This window comes from Miniopterus natalensis, chromosome 19 (assembly GCF_054644295.1).
Source record: "Miniopterus natalensis isolate mMinNat1 chromosome 19, mMinNat1.hap1, whole genome shotgun sequence".
Classification (NCBI taxonomy): Eukaryota; Metazoa; Chordata; class Mammalia; order Chiroptera; family Miniopteridae; genus Miniopterus; species Miniopterus natalensis.
This window is the reverse complement of record NC_142099.1, coordinates 32,023,913-32,036,343: the sequence shown is the minus strand read 5'-3', so window position 1 is coordinate 32,036,343 and position 12,431 is coordinate 32,023,913. Positions and strand designations below refer to the sequence as shown.

Below are 12,431 nucleotides of genomic sequence, written 5' to 3'. Positions count from 1 at the left end.
CCTTTCCACGTTGCCTGAAGCACACGGTTGTGTTGGGAATAGGCAAAGGGACAGTAAGCAAAGGGCACCCCCCACCCTACCCTCCACCTGTTCACAGCCCCGCCCACTGCCAACTGACCTCTCCCCCTTCCGGTGGAGAAGCAGCGGAAAATCACCATGCGCATGTCCAGCCCCTCCTGGACCCAGATCTTGTTCATGATGCGAATCATCTGCAGGGTGAGCATGTCCTGACGAAGGTCATCCCCACACTGGAGGGAGGAAGAGAGTGATGACCAGAGCCATCTCTACCACCTCCCTCGGTTCCCAGGTCTCCCAGGAGGATCCAGACAACAGTGACAGGGAGAGACTGTCCAGTTCTCCACCTCTGATGTGCCCACTCAGCTCATACCAGGTCAAAACACCAGAAAGGAGTCATGTGGGGTTCCGGCTCTTCCCCAACCCCACATTCCCATCCAAACTGAAGTCAGGTTCCCCTTCCTCACGCAGCCCTCCTGACCAAGCCTTTTTAAAACGTGAATCTTTATACCTTGGATTCAGAACTTACACACAACAAATATTATATATATATATTTATATTACCATACCACATATGTACATTTCATCTCCCCCCTCCCCCCAGATTACATGCCTTGAAACTATCATTCACTTCTCCAAAGCATGGATGTATTAGTTAGAAGGCCTTATGGTTCAATGAGTCCAACCTGCACCTGATATATTAATTTCCTTTTTGACATCACTGCCACATAGTCATTCAGCCTCTGCTTGAATACCCCCAGGGACAAGCAGATCATCACCTTATATTCCATTGTAGGGGTTGCTCTGCCTCCTAGAAAGTGCTTCTGAGGATTGAGCTATCACTTGCCTCCCTACAGGTCCCAACCTCTGGGCCCGTGCAGAATTGGTCTACTTTTTTCACCTGATGGTCTTTCGTGTATTAAAACTGCAGCATGGAACAGCAGAAAGAGCACTGGCCTGCGGCTGCCACCCTTGGGCTCTTCCCCTTCTCCCTACAGCCTCCGTCCCACCAGGCTTGAGGGCAATGTCCTCACCTTGAAGATGACTCTGATGTTCTCGCCCAGCGGATCCACATTCTGGAAGGAGAGCTTGAGGGGGACGGCATTGGAGTTGAAGTAGGAACAGTCCTACCACAGGAGAGAGCGGAGTGTTGAGGTCAGGGTGGCCCGCACCCAGGAAGGAAAATGGCCCATCTACTTGGGCCAAGCTGCTTCCGGTCCACCTGCTCAGTTTCTCCCAGATTTTCTCAGGAGCCCTAGTTCCTTCCTTCCTTTCTAACTGCCATCGTCTATTCAGCTTGTTACGAGGTCGGCTCAAGCACCTGCTCTCTCATCCCTTCAGTTCACTCTGCACACAACTTACTAGTGCCGTGACTTCTGGCAAGTCATATGTCCCGTCTATACCTCAGTTTACCCCTCTGTGAAATGGGGCTCCACAGTAGGGGCTTCCTAAGAGTCGTGAGGATGCAGCACTCAGAGCAGTGCCCGGAGCAGAGAACACTCACAAATAACAGAGACAGCTTCGCCAGCCCGGCCTCAGCCCCACCATCACGAGCCGCTTACCCGGCCCCCACCCCGGTCCCCCACCCTGCACAGCTGTTGGGCAAAAGTCCCTATGCGTTAGGGTTGGGGAAGAGACCCAAACATGCCTTTCTTCCTCATTTTCCTCAAAAACCAGGTCTGCAAGGACCTCGCCTCCACTAAGCCCTCCCCACTCCGAGAGCCCCAAACCCTGGGCACAGTCACTCACCCTGGGCACAATGCCCTTAACCAGCAGACTGGGGCTGAGTGGCAGGCGGCAGGAGCCATTGAGGGCAAAGAACTGTTTTACATCTTCCAGGCCCGTGCGGAGGATCCCCTGAGGGACAGGAGGAGGCAAACGAGGAGGGGTGGGTGAGGGGCCACTCAGAACCAAGCCTCTCCCCAGGGGGGGCACCTGGCAGTAACTGGTATGAAAACAACCCCCAGAAGCCTCCAGGAGGCTGTGTAAAAGGAAGACCACCCCTCCCATGCCCCAGCCTGGAAAGGGCTGGATGAAGAGAGAACAGCTCACAGCAGGCAGGCCCCTGAATGGAGAGGGGAGGCTCATGTCAAGGTAGGGAGGCAGCTCAGACAGTTGCCAAGAAAAGCTAACAATTTGCATTTTACAATCTCTTAATTTTTAATGTTAGCTGCTGGCCTAACAGCCCACATGTGCACACAGATAAAGGTGCCCTCTCTGGGTAGAAGCAGCCTTGAGCCAGCTCACAGCCTAGTGACCATCTGACTGTATTCCAGCCCCCACTTGCCCCCTTGGACTGGGTGCTCCTGTGCAGTGAGCAACTCACACACTGTGCTTGGCCTTTTAGGCAAAAAGCTAAATAAAAGTGGTAATACTTTGCAGGCCAAACAAAACATATCCCTGGGCCTTATCCAGCCTGCAGACTGTCAGTTTATGACCTGTAGCCTAGAGAGAGTCACATCCCTCCTCAGTCCCTAAATCAGAGATGATCAGGTGCCATCCTGCTGGTTAGGATGCCTAAGTTCATGACTGGCTGCAGAAGCCCAGGACCAGAAATGGGTAGAAGCAGCTCCCAACCCACTCACCTGCCGTGTAGATGGGGAAGCATCCCGGACCTGCTGGGCCAGCTTGGCCAGGGTGTTGACAAGCCAGCACTGGCGGTTAAACTCCTCTCTCAGCCCCTTGCCGCAGCAGCACAACAAGGCTGCCAGCAGATACTGGTAGCGGATGCTGAACTGGGAGTCTTTGAGGCCGTCCTTCAGCAACCTGCAAAGCAAAAGGAATGGGCAGTCAGGCCACTCAAAGGATCACAGGCAAGGGTGTAGGGGGGGCAGGGGTCAGACCCTGCTCCAATCCTGGGAGGGAAAATAGCTCTGCATGCACAGCTCATACAGGAGCTCACTCGAAGCCCCGTCTATGCCAACTCTTCCTTTAAGTAGAGCTCACAGGCCCTCGGCCTCTGTTTCTCCTCTCTTTTTCTCAGTGTGTGGGTGGGTAGGAGGGCCAGGGAAGATCCTCACTGTGCCACACAGCAGTGGACTGAGACCCCCTGAGTCACATGGCAAGTCAGCAATATACTGGAACCCAGAAGACTCAGCTCCCCACCCTGCGTGCCTAGGAGTCGAAGACCCCTGAGTAAAGGACCCACATCTCCCACCCCCTTTTGCACGCAGTTTTACCAGAAGAAGTAGTGAGTCACTCTCAAGTCAGAGACTGCCCGTTTCAGGAGGAAGCGCACCAAGGGGCTATCCAGGTAGCACTCGTACTTCAGGGCCTGTTTGGGAGAGAGGGAAGATGAAGCTCTATTGACTGCCCGTAATCTATACCTGCCACTATCTCCACCCTGGTTCTAAGGGGCAGAACACAACCAACATGGGGGTTTGGGGGTGGGACCGTTGGAACTGGAGGGCAGGCCACTGCACCCACCTGCACAAGCTGGGGCAGGTAGTCAAGCAGCTCGGCATCCGACAGCGAGCCGATCCACTGGACAGCCATCCGCCGCACCTCCTGGTCTGGGAAGCTGCAAAACAGAGCCCAGCACCCTGACCACCAAGCGACAGGCTCTGAGGCCCAGGTCAGTGATGGGCAGCGCCAAGCCCTGGCTTCTGGAAGGACACCTGGCCGGTAAAGGTGGGTGTTACAACTCACGTGGCGTGTAGGAGCCCCAGGGCATCCTGGTGGTTCATTCGGGTCCACTGCTTCAGGAGAGCATAGATGTCGGGCAGGCACGCCCACTCCCAGCTCGGGGCACTGGCGAGCACCAGGGGCAGTGAGCTCACCTCCGAGTGGCAATAGTATCGCTTCTCCCATAGGCGCTTCTTGTCAGCATCAGTGAGCCTGGGGTGAGGGCAGTGGGGGAGGTGAGAGAGAACAGAGTCAGCCCGAGGGCAGGCGTATTTTCCAACAGGACGTCACACACTCGCCAACTCAGGGGGCCCCCAACTTTGTGGCACATTAGCCACCTGAGGAGCTTTGTAAAATCCTCGGGCCCAGGCCACAGCCCACACCAATGAACACAGGACGTGTGGGGAAGTGACATTGGTACTTTTCAAAGATGCTTAGGTGATTGCAATGTGTAAAGGGAACCAGGGCCCAACTCTCATGTTTGATGCTCACTCTGGGACCTCTGGGACCTGAGGCCGATCTCAGGGCAAAGGCACAGACTTTGCTCCCCCTCCTAAGGATGCCCTTTAGGGCACCACTCCCAAGTACAGCCACCAGGGGGCAGCGGTCCCCACATGGCAGGGTTCAGGCAGCTCAGAGGCTTCCTGGGGCTTCCTGGGGCCAGCTGGAGGTTTTATAGGACCTACAGCTCATTAGGCCTTGCCTGAGATCAGGTGTCTAATGGGAGAAGGGAGCTGAGGGGCTAATGAAGCCAGGGGCCCAGCAGAGGACTGGGGGCAGGGGAGGTCTGCAGTCGCTCGGCTATGCTGGCTGCACTGGGTGGGACAGGAAGGAGAGAGATGAAGCCTGTCTCTGTCTGTTTCCCCCCACCCACAACATGCACAGGGCAGTGCAGGAGCCAGAGAGCTACACAGAGAGGGCGGGCCTCCCACCAGCTCCTCCAGGTCCTGATTCCTCAACCCCCTTGTCTAATCCTGGTGAGAGAAGCAGCCCCAAGGATGAGATCAGCTTGGACTTGCTTACCCCTGAGAGCTGCCAGCTTGCCTTGACACCTGATCCTTTTTGGAAAGTGACAAGGCCAGAGAAACGCAGATTGTGGGTGTGGAAGGGACAGGAGGTAGGGGCAGGGTGGTACAGTCACAGTAAATAGTAGACAAGTTATCTGTTGGGTGGGGCAAAATTCTGATCCTCTTCGCAAGCTGGGCCTGAGCCAAGTTTCCAGCGTGAGGATGGGCACTCCCAGATCTAAGTTCCTGACCCTGACTGCTCCACTTGGCCTAGTGTCTAAAAGGCCTGGGGGCTGCCCTCAGCAGAACCCTCTCTCCACTACTTCCTGCCCAGGTGGCAATGCCCACCCCAGCCCACTTCCACTCCCAAAGCCGGAGGACAAGAACATGGAGTTGGGAGGTGAAAGGGGTCAGACAGAATGTGACAGACTTGGTGGGGCCTGAGCCACACATGGGGGATGCCGAGTCTCACCAGTACAGGGACTCCTTCTGCATGATATCTTTAAGCACGTGCTGGTCTTCCTCCCGAAGGCTGCTAAACTCATAGCAGGGGCTGAACTTGTCTCCAGAGGGGCTGGTGAACTTGATATCAAAGGCTGAGGTGGGGAAGTCAATCTGGGGGATGGGATCAGAGAAGCAAGGAGGGAGAACAGGCAGGTTAGGGAGGGCTGCCACCTACTCAGGTCTCCAGCTTCTCTCACACACACTTGTTCCTGCTTTCCTCCCTCCCTTACCCTCAGGCTTTCTATAAAATAACCCTGTTAAGCTTGGTGCTCTCCAAAGTCCCTTTCAACTGTAACTTCCAGCAAAATAAGAGAAGGAACAAAGAGAGGGAAATAAAAATGGGCAAGTGGGGAAAGGTTGGGCTGAGATGCATCTGGGTGAGAGGGACCAGCCTCAGGCCAGTACGCTGAACAGAAGTGTCACTGGACCGAGCCACTGGAAGCCTCCAGCCAAGGGTGGGGGGCCTTCAGTGTGGTCCTGGAGGGCACTGCTGCCTCATGGGAGTCAGACACATACGAGGTGAGGGCCCTACCAACTCTAAAGCCTGCGTGCAATCCTGGGTTCCCTGCTCTATGCCGCCAGATGTTTGTTCTCGTAAAATGGGTATTGGTGCTCAGTGAGCCAGTTCTCAAAAGAAGTTCTATGTTCTCTCATTCAACAGCTGTTTACTGAACCCTAATATGTGCCAGGCATTGTTCTATGCCCGGGGCATAGAGTAGTAAATAGGACAGACAAAAACGCCTGCCTCTTGAAGCTCTCCTTCTATCTCATTCCATGTCCACTCTGGTATCTCATGACCATGGAAAGGGGAGCCAGGAACTGGTAACCAGACCTTGGTCCTGACGAGCTCCTCCTCCTCTCCCCATGAGTTTGTGCACCCACTACAGCACTGAGTGACTGCTTCGGGGAGGGCTTCCCCTCAGGCCCCAAGAGGGGACAGCTAAGATTTTATCACACTTAGTAATACGAGGGTTCAATACAAGAGACTCCAAGGAGCTGAGCGTGGATGGGGAGGGTCCCAGACCCTGCCTTTAGGCTCCTTGACATCAACGTTAATCTCCAGGAGATGGGACAGAGATTCCACAGAACTCACCCTCCCACTCATAATCTAACCACATTCACCCAGTTGCTCAGTGACGTCCATTATCCCATGCCCAAAGTTCCAGCACTTTCTCCCCCATCCCAGCCCAAACTCACAGGAAAACTGGGAGCTGACTCGAGTGTGGTCCTTATGGGTGGGGGCAGGGGCTAGGGATGGGGCTGGGATCTCACCTGCAGGATGACGCTGTCGGGCTGGTGGAAATTAGGTGTACTCCAACGGGCACTGGAGTTTTCCTGCGTTGCTGGCCATAAGCCTAGAAGCTTCCGGCCACAGGTCAGGACGCTAACGAGAATGGAAGGGGGATGAGCCAACAAACCCAGTGGCTAAGGACATGGTTTCCCTCCTGCTCTCCCATCCCCAAATCTGCCTTTTCTGCTTGAAGCCACCACCCAAATCCTCTCTCATTCTCTCCCCAGACCACTGCCTTTTTCTTCGTCCGGGTCCTAGAAAAAGTCAAAGCCTTTCTGAGCTAGCCACACCCTGGTCTGGATAACCTGTGGCAGGGATGCCTTCCTGAGGTAGAGAGCTGAACTAAATGACCTTTAAGGTCCTTCCAGTGACAAGACCAGATGGCATGTGACCTGAGCATTGCATTTCCATGCCCCCCCCCCAACAGTAGTGTGCCACCAGTCCTGCCCAGTAGCTCTTAGTTACATCAACTGTCCTGGTCACTAATCCTATGCCTTGGTCCCTTGCACAAGGGCTGGGACCCTCTGGACTCTACCAGTGAGCCCCTCGTGGCCAACCCTCCTGACAGGCAGTGGCCAGTGCAACAGCCAGGCCCTTCTCCATACCCCTCCTTCCCTTCCAAGGCCAAGAAGCTCCTGCTCTGGGGCTCACATACTGCCTGAAGTTGAAGAGCGGGGTAGTGACCCAGCCCAGGGCTTCAGGCACCCTCCGCTGCTTAGTGGCCTCCGAGGAGCTCCCTGGTGGAGGGATGGGCAGCGCGTAGAGGGTGGCACACAGCAGCGTCTCCCGAGGCAGCCGGTTCACCTGCACTGGGAAGCAGATCCTGGGGAGAGCAGGGAACGACATCAGGACGTGCTGCCCCTGGGGCTCCAAGGGCAGGTGGCCCAGGAAGACAAGCTGAGGGTGAGAACTTGGCCTCCCTCTCAGGATGTCAGACATGCTCCGTGGGGAAGCTGTCCTGCAGAGCCAGGCCAGTCCCAAACTGGAGGTTAAACCTCCCCCCGCAGATGCTCCCAGAAGCACAAATGGTGTCTTTGCAGCCCCTCGGTACGGTGACGCAAACATCCCCTCATTTGGAGGCTACCCATGGTGACCAGACAAAACTCGCTTGGCTAGAGCCATCTCAGCGTCCAGGTGACTAAGTGCCTCACATTGTAAGCCACACGCCTTCCGTTTTAGGATTTCTGCAGAGGACCCCCGAGAAGCTGCTGCTTGGACAATCTTTTTCCATTTAACAATCCCACCCCTCCCCCACGTGCTGCTGCTGGGAAGCGTCAAGAAGCAGGAGCAGCTCCCAGCCCTCAGCCCACCCTCCCCCACCTGCCTGTCTTCTCTCCGTCCCCCTTCTCCTAACCCCGGGGACACAAGATGGTTTGTTTTCAAAGCCAAAGGGATAAAGAGACAGGGCTTCTCAAAGTGGGGGGCGACGGGGGGGGGGAGTCGGGGGGGGGTGCAAAAGAACTGAGCGGGTGAGCTCTGGCCACTACCCCAGGCTCCCGCCTGAATCACCAGGCCGCTCCCTCAGAGTTCAGGACAGGCACCAGGGTGGGGTGAGGGAGAGCTGTGGAAAGAGAGGGCAGGCCCACATTACCTTTAGGGAAAGCTGTCCCTGGGCCAAAGTCCACACTGTCACGCCCTTCTGGCTGGCCCAGGGCCATCGCTTCTACGCCAGGAGGCACAGAGGCAGAGTGGCCACCCCCAAGGTTGGCAGTTTCCTGATGAAGCAGCCTCCCTCCATGCTGCCCCTCACTCCTCCAGGGGACTTTCCTCTCCACCCAGATGAGGTACTCCCTCCCTCCCAGAGACTGGCAGAGCCCTGCTCTGTCCCAGCTGCTTGGGGGTGGGGGGCACAGCTATAATTAGGGCCCCTCCAGCAGCCATTGGACATGCCAGGGTGGGGTGGCAGAGCACGGCTGCTGGGCCTATTTTGAGAGTTAGCTGATCCCTGTACTAGTGCAGTGGGAGAGAATCACCTGACCGTACAGCACAGAGCACAGGGGGCTGGGCCTGATCCCTTTCTTTCCACCCAAGAAGAGGCTCCCAGCCTCCTGGCAAAGGGAAAGGTGGGTGAGGAAACGTTCTAACTGAAATCACAACCCCTCAAACCAGCCAAGGCCCTTCTCCTCAGCCCCTGGGTATAGCTGGTATCCCAAACCCCCTGTGGACCTTCACTAGGGGTCAGGCAGGATAGTCAGTAGGTTAGCTGCATCCCTGAACCTCCTCCCTGCCTAAGAAACCCCTCCTTCCCTCTGCAACCCATTCCTCAACATCACATCACTTATAAAAGGGCTGCCTCCTCCGACAAGGGTTCCTGGGATGTGCCGGTTCCAGCCACTCACAACCTTGGGCAACTACTCACACCTCCGCACCTCAGTTTTCTCATCAGTGAAAAGGAGCACAAGGCTTCACTTGTGTGATGTGTGTATGCATGATCTGTATGCTTTTTGCTATGCAACACTGTGGCTACTGCAGGTTATACAGATAATATTTTCATGCACAAATAAGTCACTGTATCAGTCACTTCGAACAGGACCTCAGAGGGCTCCCCCAGCTAAGACAACAAAGAAGAAAGCATTGATCATGGGCTACGTATTGTGCCAAGGACTTTACTTGCCATGTCCCAATTGCTCTCAAACAACCCTACAAGGTAGGTCCTATTACCATGCCCATTTTGGGTTAAACGACCAGCCCAAGGCTGCACCTACAGTAAGGATAGGACGATGAATATACTCAGAGCCTGTGTTCTGAACCTTTCACTGTAGCATCTCTCCCAATGCCCTGGTCTTCACCATGAAGGTGCCAAGAGGTCTCCCCTGGGGCATCTGGATGGGCAGTGCTAAGATGACATCCTCCACAAGGCTCCAGGCAGGGTGCCAGCCCTTTGGGATTCTGAGCAGAAATCTCAGACAGGGAGCAAAATAAGACCCAGAGAGTAGGCAGGCTAAGGGAGGACAGGCCTGGCTACTTCTATACCTCTGATACTCTATGGGAAAAGGATCTAAGGCCACTTTTGTGGGGTTTGCCTGGCCTGGAGGACTGCAGAGCACCCCTTCCTTGACAGCGAAGTAACTAAGGCCAGAGAATGCCAAGGGGATGGTGAAACTCACAAGCCACTTAATGCAGCCATCCTCAGCCTCCAAGGAGGCTCTCCTGCCCTGACAGTTGTTCCATGAAAGGACTTTCTTCACACATTTATTGCTCTAAGAATTACACAGTGTGACGACAGGAGAAACGACCTGCCTCCCCAGCTGTCCCTCTATACAGCGACCCCCACCTCCCGGCTATTCCACAGACTCTATCTACCCATTTCAGCTTCCTTGGCCTCCACAAGGACCCTTCTCAGTCTCTCTGATACACACTCCAAACACTGAAGTAGCAGTCCTGCTCTGCAAATAAAGACCCAGACGCAGTCGGTATGGGGAAGTGAACCTGACAGCAAACAAGGGCTGCTGACCCTCCGGAGTGAGGACAGGGCACAGCACAGAAGAAGCAGGGCAGGCAAACACCTGCAACCATCTGAGGCATCCCCGCCTCCGTTTCCTTCCTGCTTTGCTTGGCTGACGCCTACCTTCCTGGCAGCAAATTATTGTCGATAAATGCTGATTAATACTATCTTGGGCTTATGGTTTCATTTTCATAACTTACCTATCCATGTCAGTGCTGCAACTGCCAACAAGTTAAACAAATGTCCCCGTTTTAAATTTTGAGAAACTGAGGCACAGAGAAGCCAAAACAAAGCTAAAATACAGCCTGCTTTCTGTGGCTTCAAGCCCATTACTCTTTCCTATAGACAACCTTCCCTTCTCCATCTGTAAGTCCCCTCCCTCTCTCTATCCTGTGGAAACTTGGGGAAGAAAAGCCAGTGAAACCTTTCAAGGGAGACAAGATCAAAATAATGAATTATCATTGAAACTACCAACTAGCGTTGTATATGACCCTTCATCGTTCACCAAGAGCCCTCAAGGATGCTTCTCTGTGGAGTCTCATAACAGCTTGAGGGGTAAAAGTTATTCTTGGGCCCGTTTAAGAGTTAGGGGAGTGGAGACTCAAGAGGTCAAAAGACCTGTTTGGTTAGGGTTAGTGACCACCCCTGGTTCATTCCAGAGCCTGGAGGGAGGGTCTTACCGCTGGTCCCAGATGATGAGGTGAAAGAGGTACTTGGAGAAGTGAGCCCTCCGGGTCTGCAGGGGGCTGCACAGCTCCTTGCCCCCATGGCTGAGGGAGCAGGAGAGGTAGAAGTCTTCATAGCTACCAAAGAAAGGGAGCAGGTCAGGACACTCAGCGCCCAAACCCCACCTCAGTCACCCCACCTATGCCAAATCCCATTTCCCTCGGTAAAACTCCTCTGGGTCTCTGGAGGCTGTAATGGGTCACGGGACAGGACAGCCAAAGTGGATTTGCAGAAGTGTGCTCCGGGAGAAGCAACTCAATCGGGATCTCTCTGCCCAGTGTCGGGCTCCATGTTGGGCCACGATTTTTCTTCCTTCTTCATGGGAACCAGCCATGCAGCCTCCTCCTTCCAGTCAGCTCCAGCCCAGCACGGTGGGGGGTGCGTGTGTGCACATATGCAGGTGAGAAGGGTGGGAGATGAAACCGACATCTGCCCACTTGAATGCCAGCACATGGGGGTCCCTGTGGCTCATGACAGGTGCCTGACAGAAGAGGTCAGAGAAGGCCCCGGTTTCCCAGGCTGCCTCCTTTGTTCTCTGTCAATCGCTTAGAGGAATACATTAAGTGAGGAACAAAGAGAGAAGGGGAGGGAGGGACAGGAGGGGTCCAGAAGGGGGTCGTTGAGCCGAATGCCTGTTTCCCCAGGCCTTGGATGGGGAGGATCCTGCAGAGGAGCTGAGGATTACCAAAGGAAGGAGCCTCTCCACACCCACCACTGCAGTCCAGACAAAGGGTCATGTCCCACCTCCCCGCCCCCTCCCATTGTGCATCTGCAGGGGAGTGCAGTCATTGGCCATGGGGCATGCACTGGAGCTGGGAAGCAGCCATCTGTCACCAAGTGTCCATCAGCTGGCCTTGGATGGGAGGGGGCAGGGATGCCGATGCTGCCAGTTCTGAACCAGCACTAAGAGGGAATAGCAGATCCGCCAGTGCTGCCTCTTTTCTACTTCCTAAGAGACCTTTGCTCTCCTCTAGCATGTCCCAGCCCATGTCCCCCTCAGGCACGTGTACTCCCTCTCGGCCACCACGCACCACGATGCCACAGATTCTAAACGCTGGGCAGCGGGAGAACCACCTGAAAATCAAACTCTGCTCCTCCCTCCAGGCCAACAGCCCTTGGCTCACCTGGCAGCCCAGGTGATAGGGATGCGGTGGGTGGCATAGACAGTGAAGGCCAGAGGCCCGGAGAAATGGCAGGCCTCTTGGACCAGGTCGTGCTTGTGGCTCCCGTGGACTGCCGTCTGGAAGTCGGCATTGAACGTGCTGCAGTACAGCTCCACCAGGTCCAGGATGGCAGCTGTCAGGGCTTCCATGACCTTCTCTGTGAAAGGAAGGGGCGGGAGGGAAGGTGTGAGGCCTCTGCAAGCCCCAGCTTGTTGCCACTGTGCAGGCTAGGACGGAAGACCCTAGGAAGTAGTCCCCAAATGCCAGATGGTATTCTAATAGCCATGACAAGTTCACCCATCTGTGGTGAAACGAGAAAAAAGCAGGGGCATGTCATAAGCTTCTCATGAAATGACAGATATTAAATGTAAACACTGCCCTTATTTTTACGTATTGCAACTTATTTAATGTTAAATGTCCTTTTAGGAAATAGTGGGAATCAGAATTGTCAGTTACTTTTATTTTATTTTATTTATTTATTTTTAATATATCTTTATTGATTTCAGAGAGAGGAGGGGAGAGGGAGAGAGAGAGATAGAAACATCAATGATGAGAGAGTCATTGATCTGCTGCAGCCTGCAACCCGGGCATGTGCCCTGATTGGGAATCGAACCCTGATTGCCTGGATCCTAGGTCGACGCTTAACCACTGAGCCA

The 12,431-nt window shown here is 54.7% G+C and overlaps 1 protein-coding gene across 1 annotated transcript in view; it reads right to left on the bottom strand.

The window, feature by feature from the left end:
- PIK3C2B (phosphatidylinositol-4-phosphate 3-kinase catalytic subunit type 2 beta) overlaps positions 1-12,431 on the bottom strand; it is a 67,830-nt gene that overhangs the window by 19,361 nt on the left and 36,038 nt on the right. Inside the window, exons 11-22 of the mRNA XM_087827891.1 lie at positions 11,737-11,932; positions 10,567-10,689; positions 7,097-7,264; positions 6,423-6,534; positions 5,119-5,261; positions 3,664-3,852; positions 3,442-3,535; positions 3,195-3,289; positions 2,601-2,781; positions 1,765-1,872; positions 1,050-1,142; positions 119-248 (exon numbers count right to left, since the gene is read on the bottom strand). Of these exons, the coding sequence (XP_087684017.1) occupies positions 119-248; positions 1,050-1,142; positions 1,765-1,872; positions 2,601-2,781; positions 3,195-3,289; positions 3,442-3,535; positions 3,664-3,852; positions 5,119-5,261; positions 6,423-6,534; positions 7,097-7,264; positions 10,567-10,689; positions 11,737-11,932 (1,632 nt within the window). The remainder of the gene's footprint in view (positions 1-118; positions 249-1,049; positions 1,143-1,764; positions 1,873-2,600; positions 2,782-3,194; positions 3,290-3,441; positions 3,536-3,663; positions 3,853-5,118; positions 5,262-6,422; positions 6,535-7,096; positions 7,265-10,566; positions 10,690-11,736; positions 11,933-12,431) is intronic.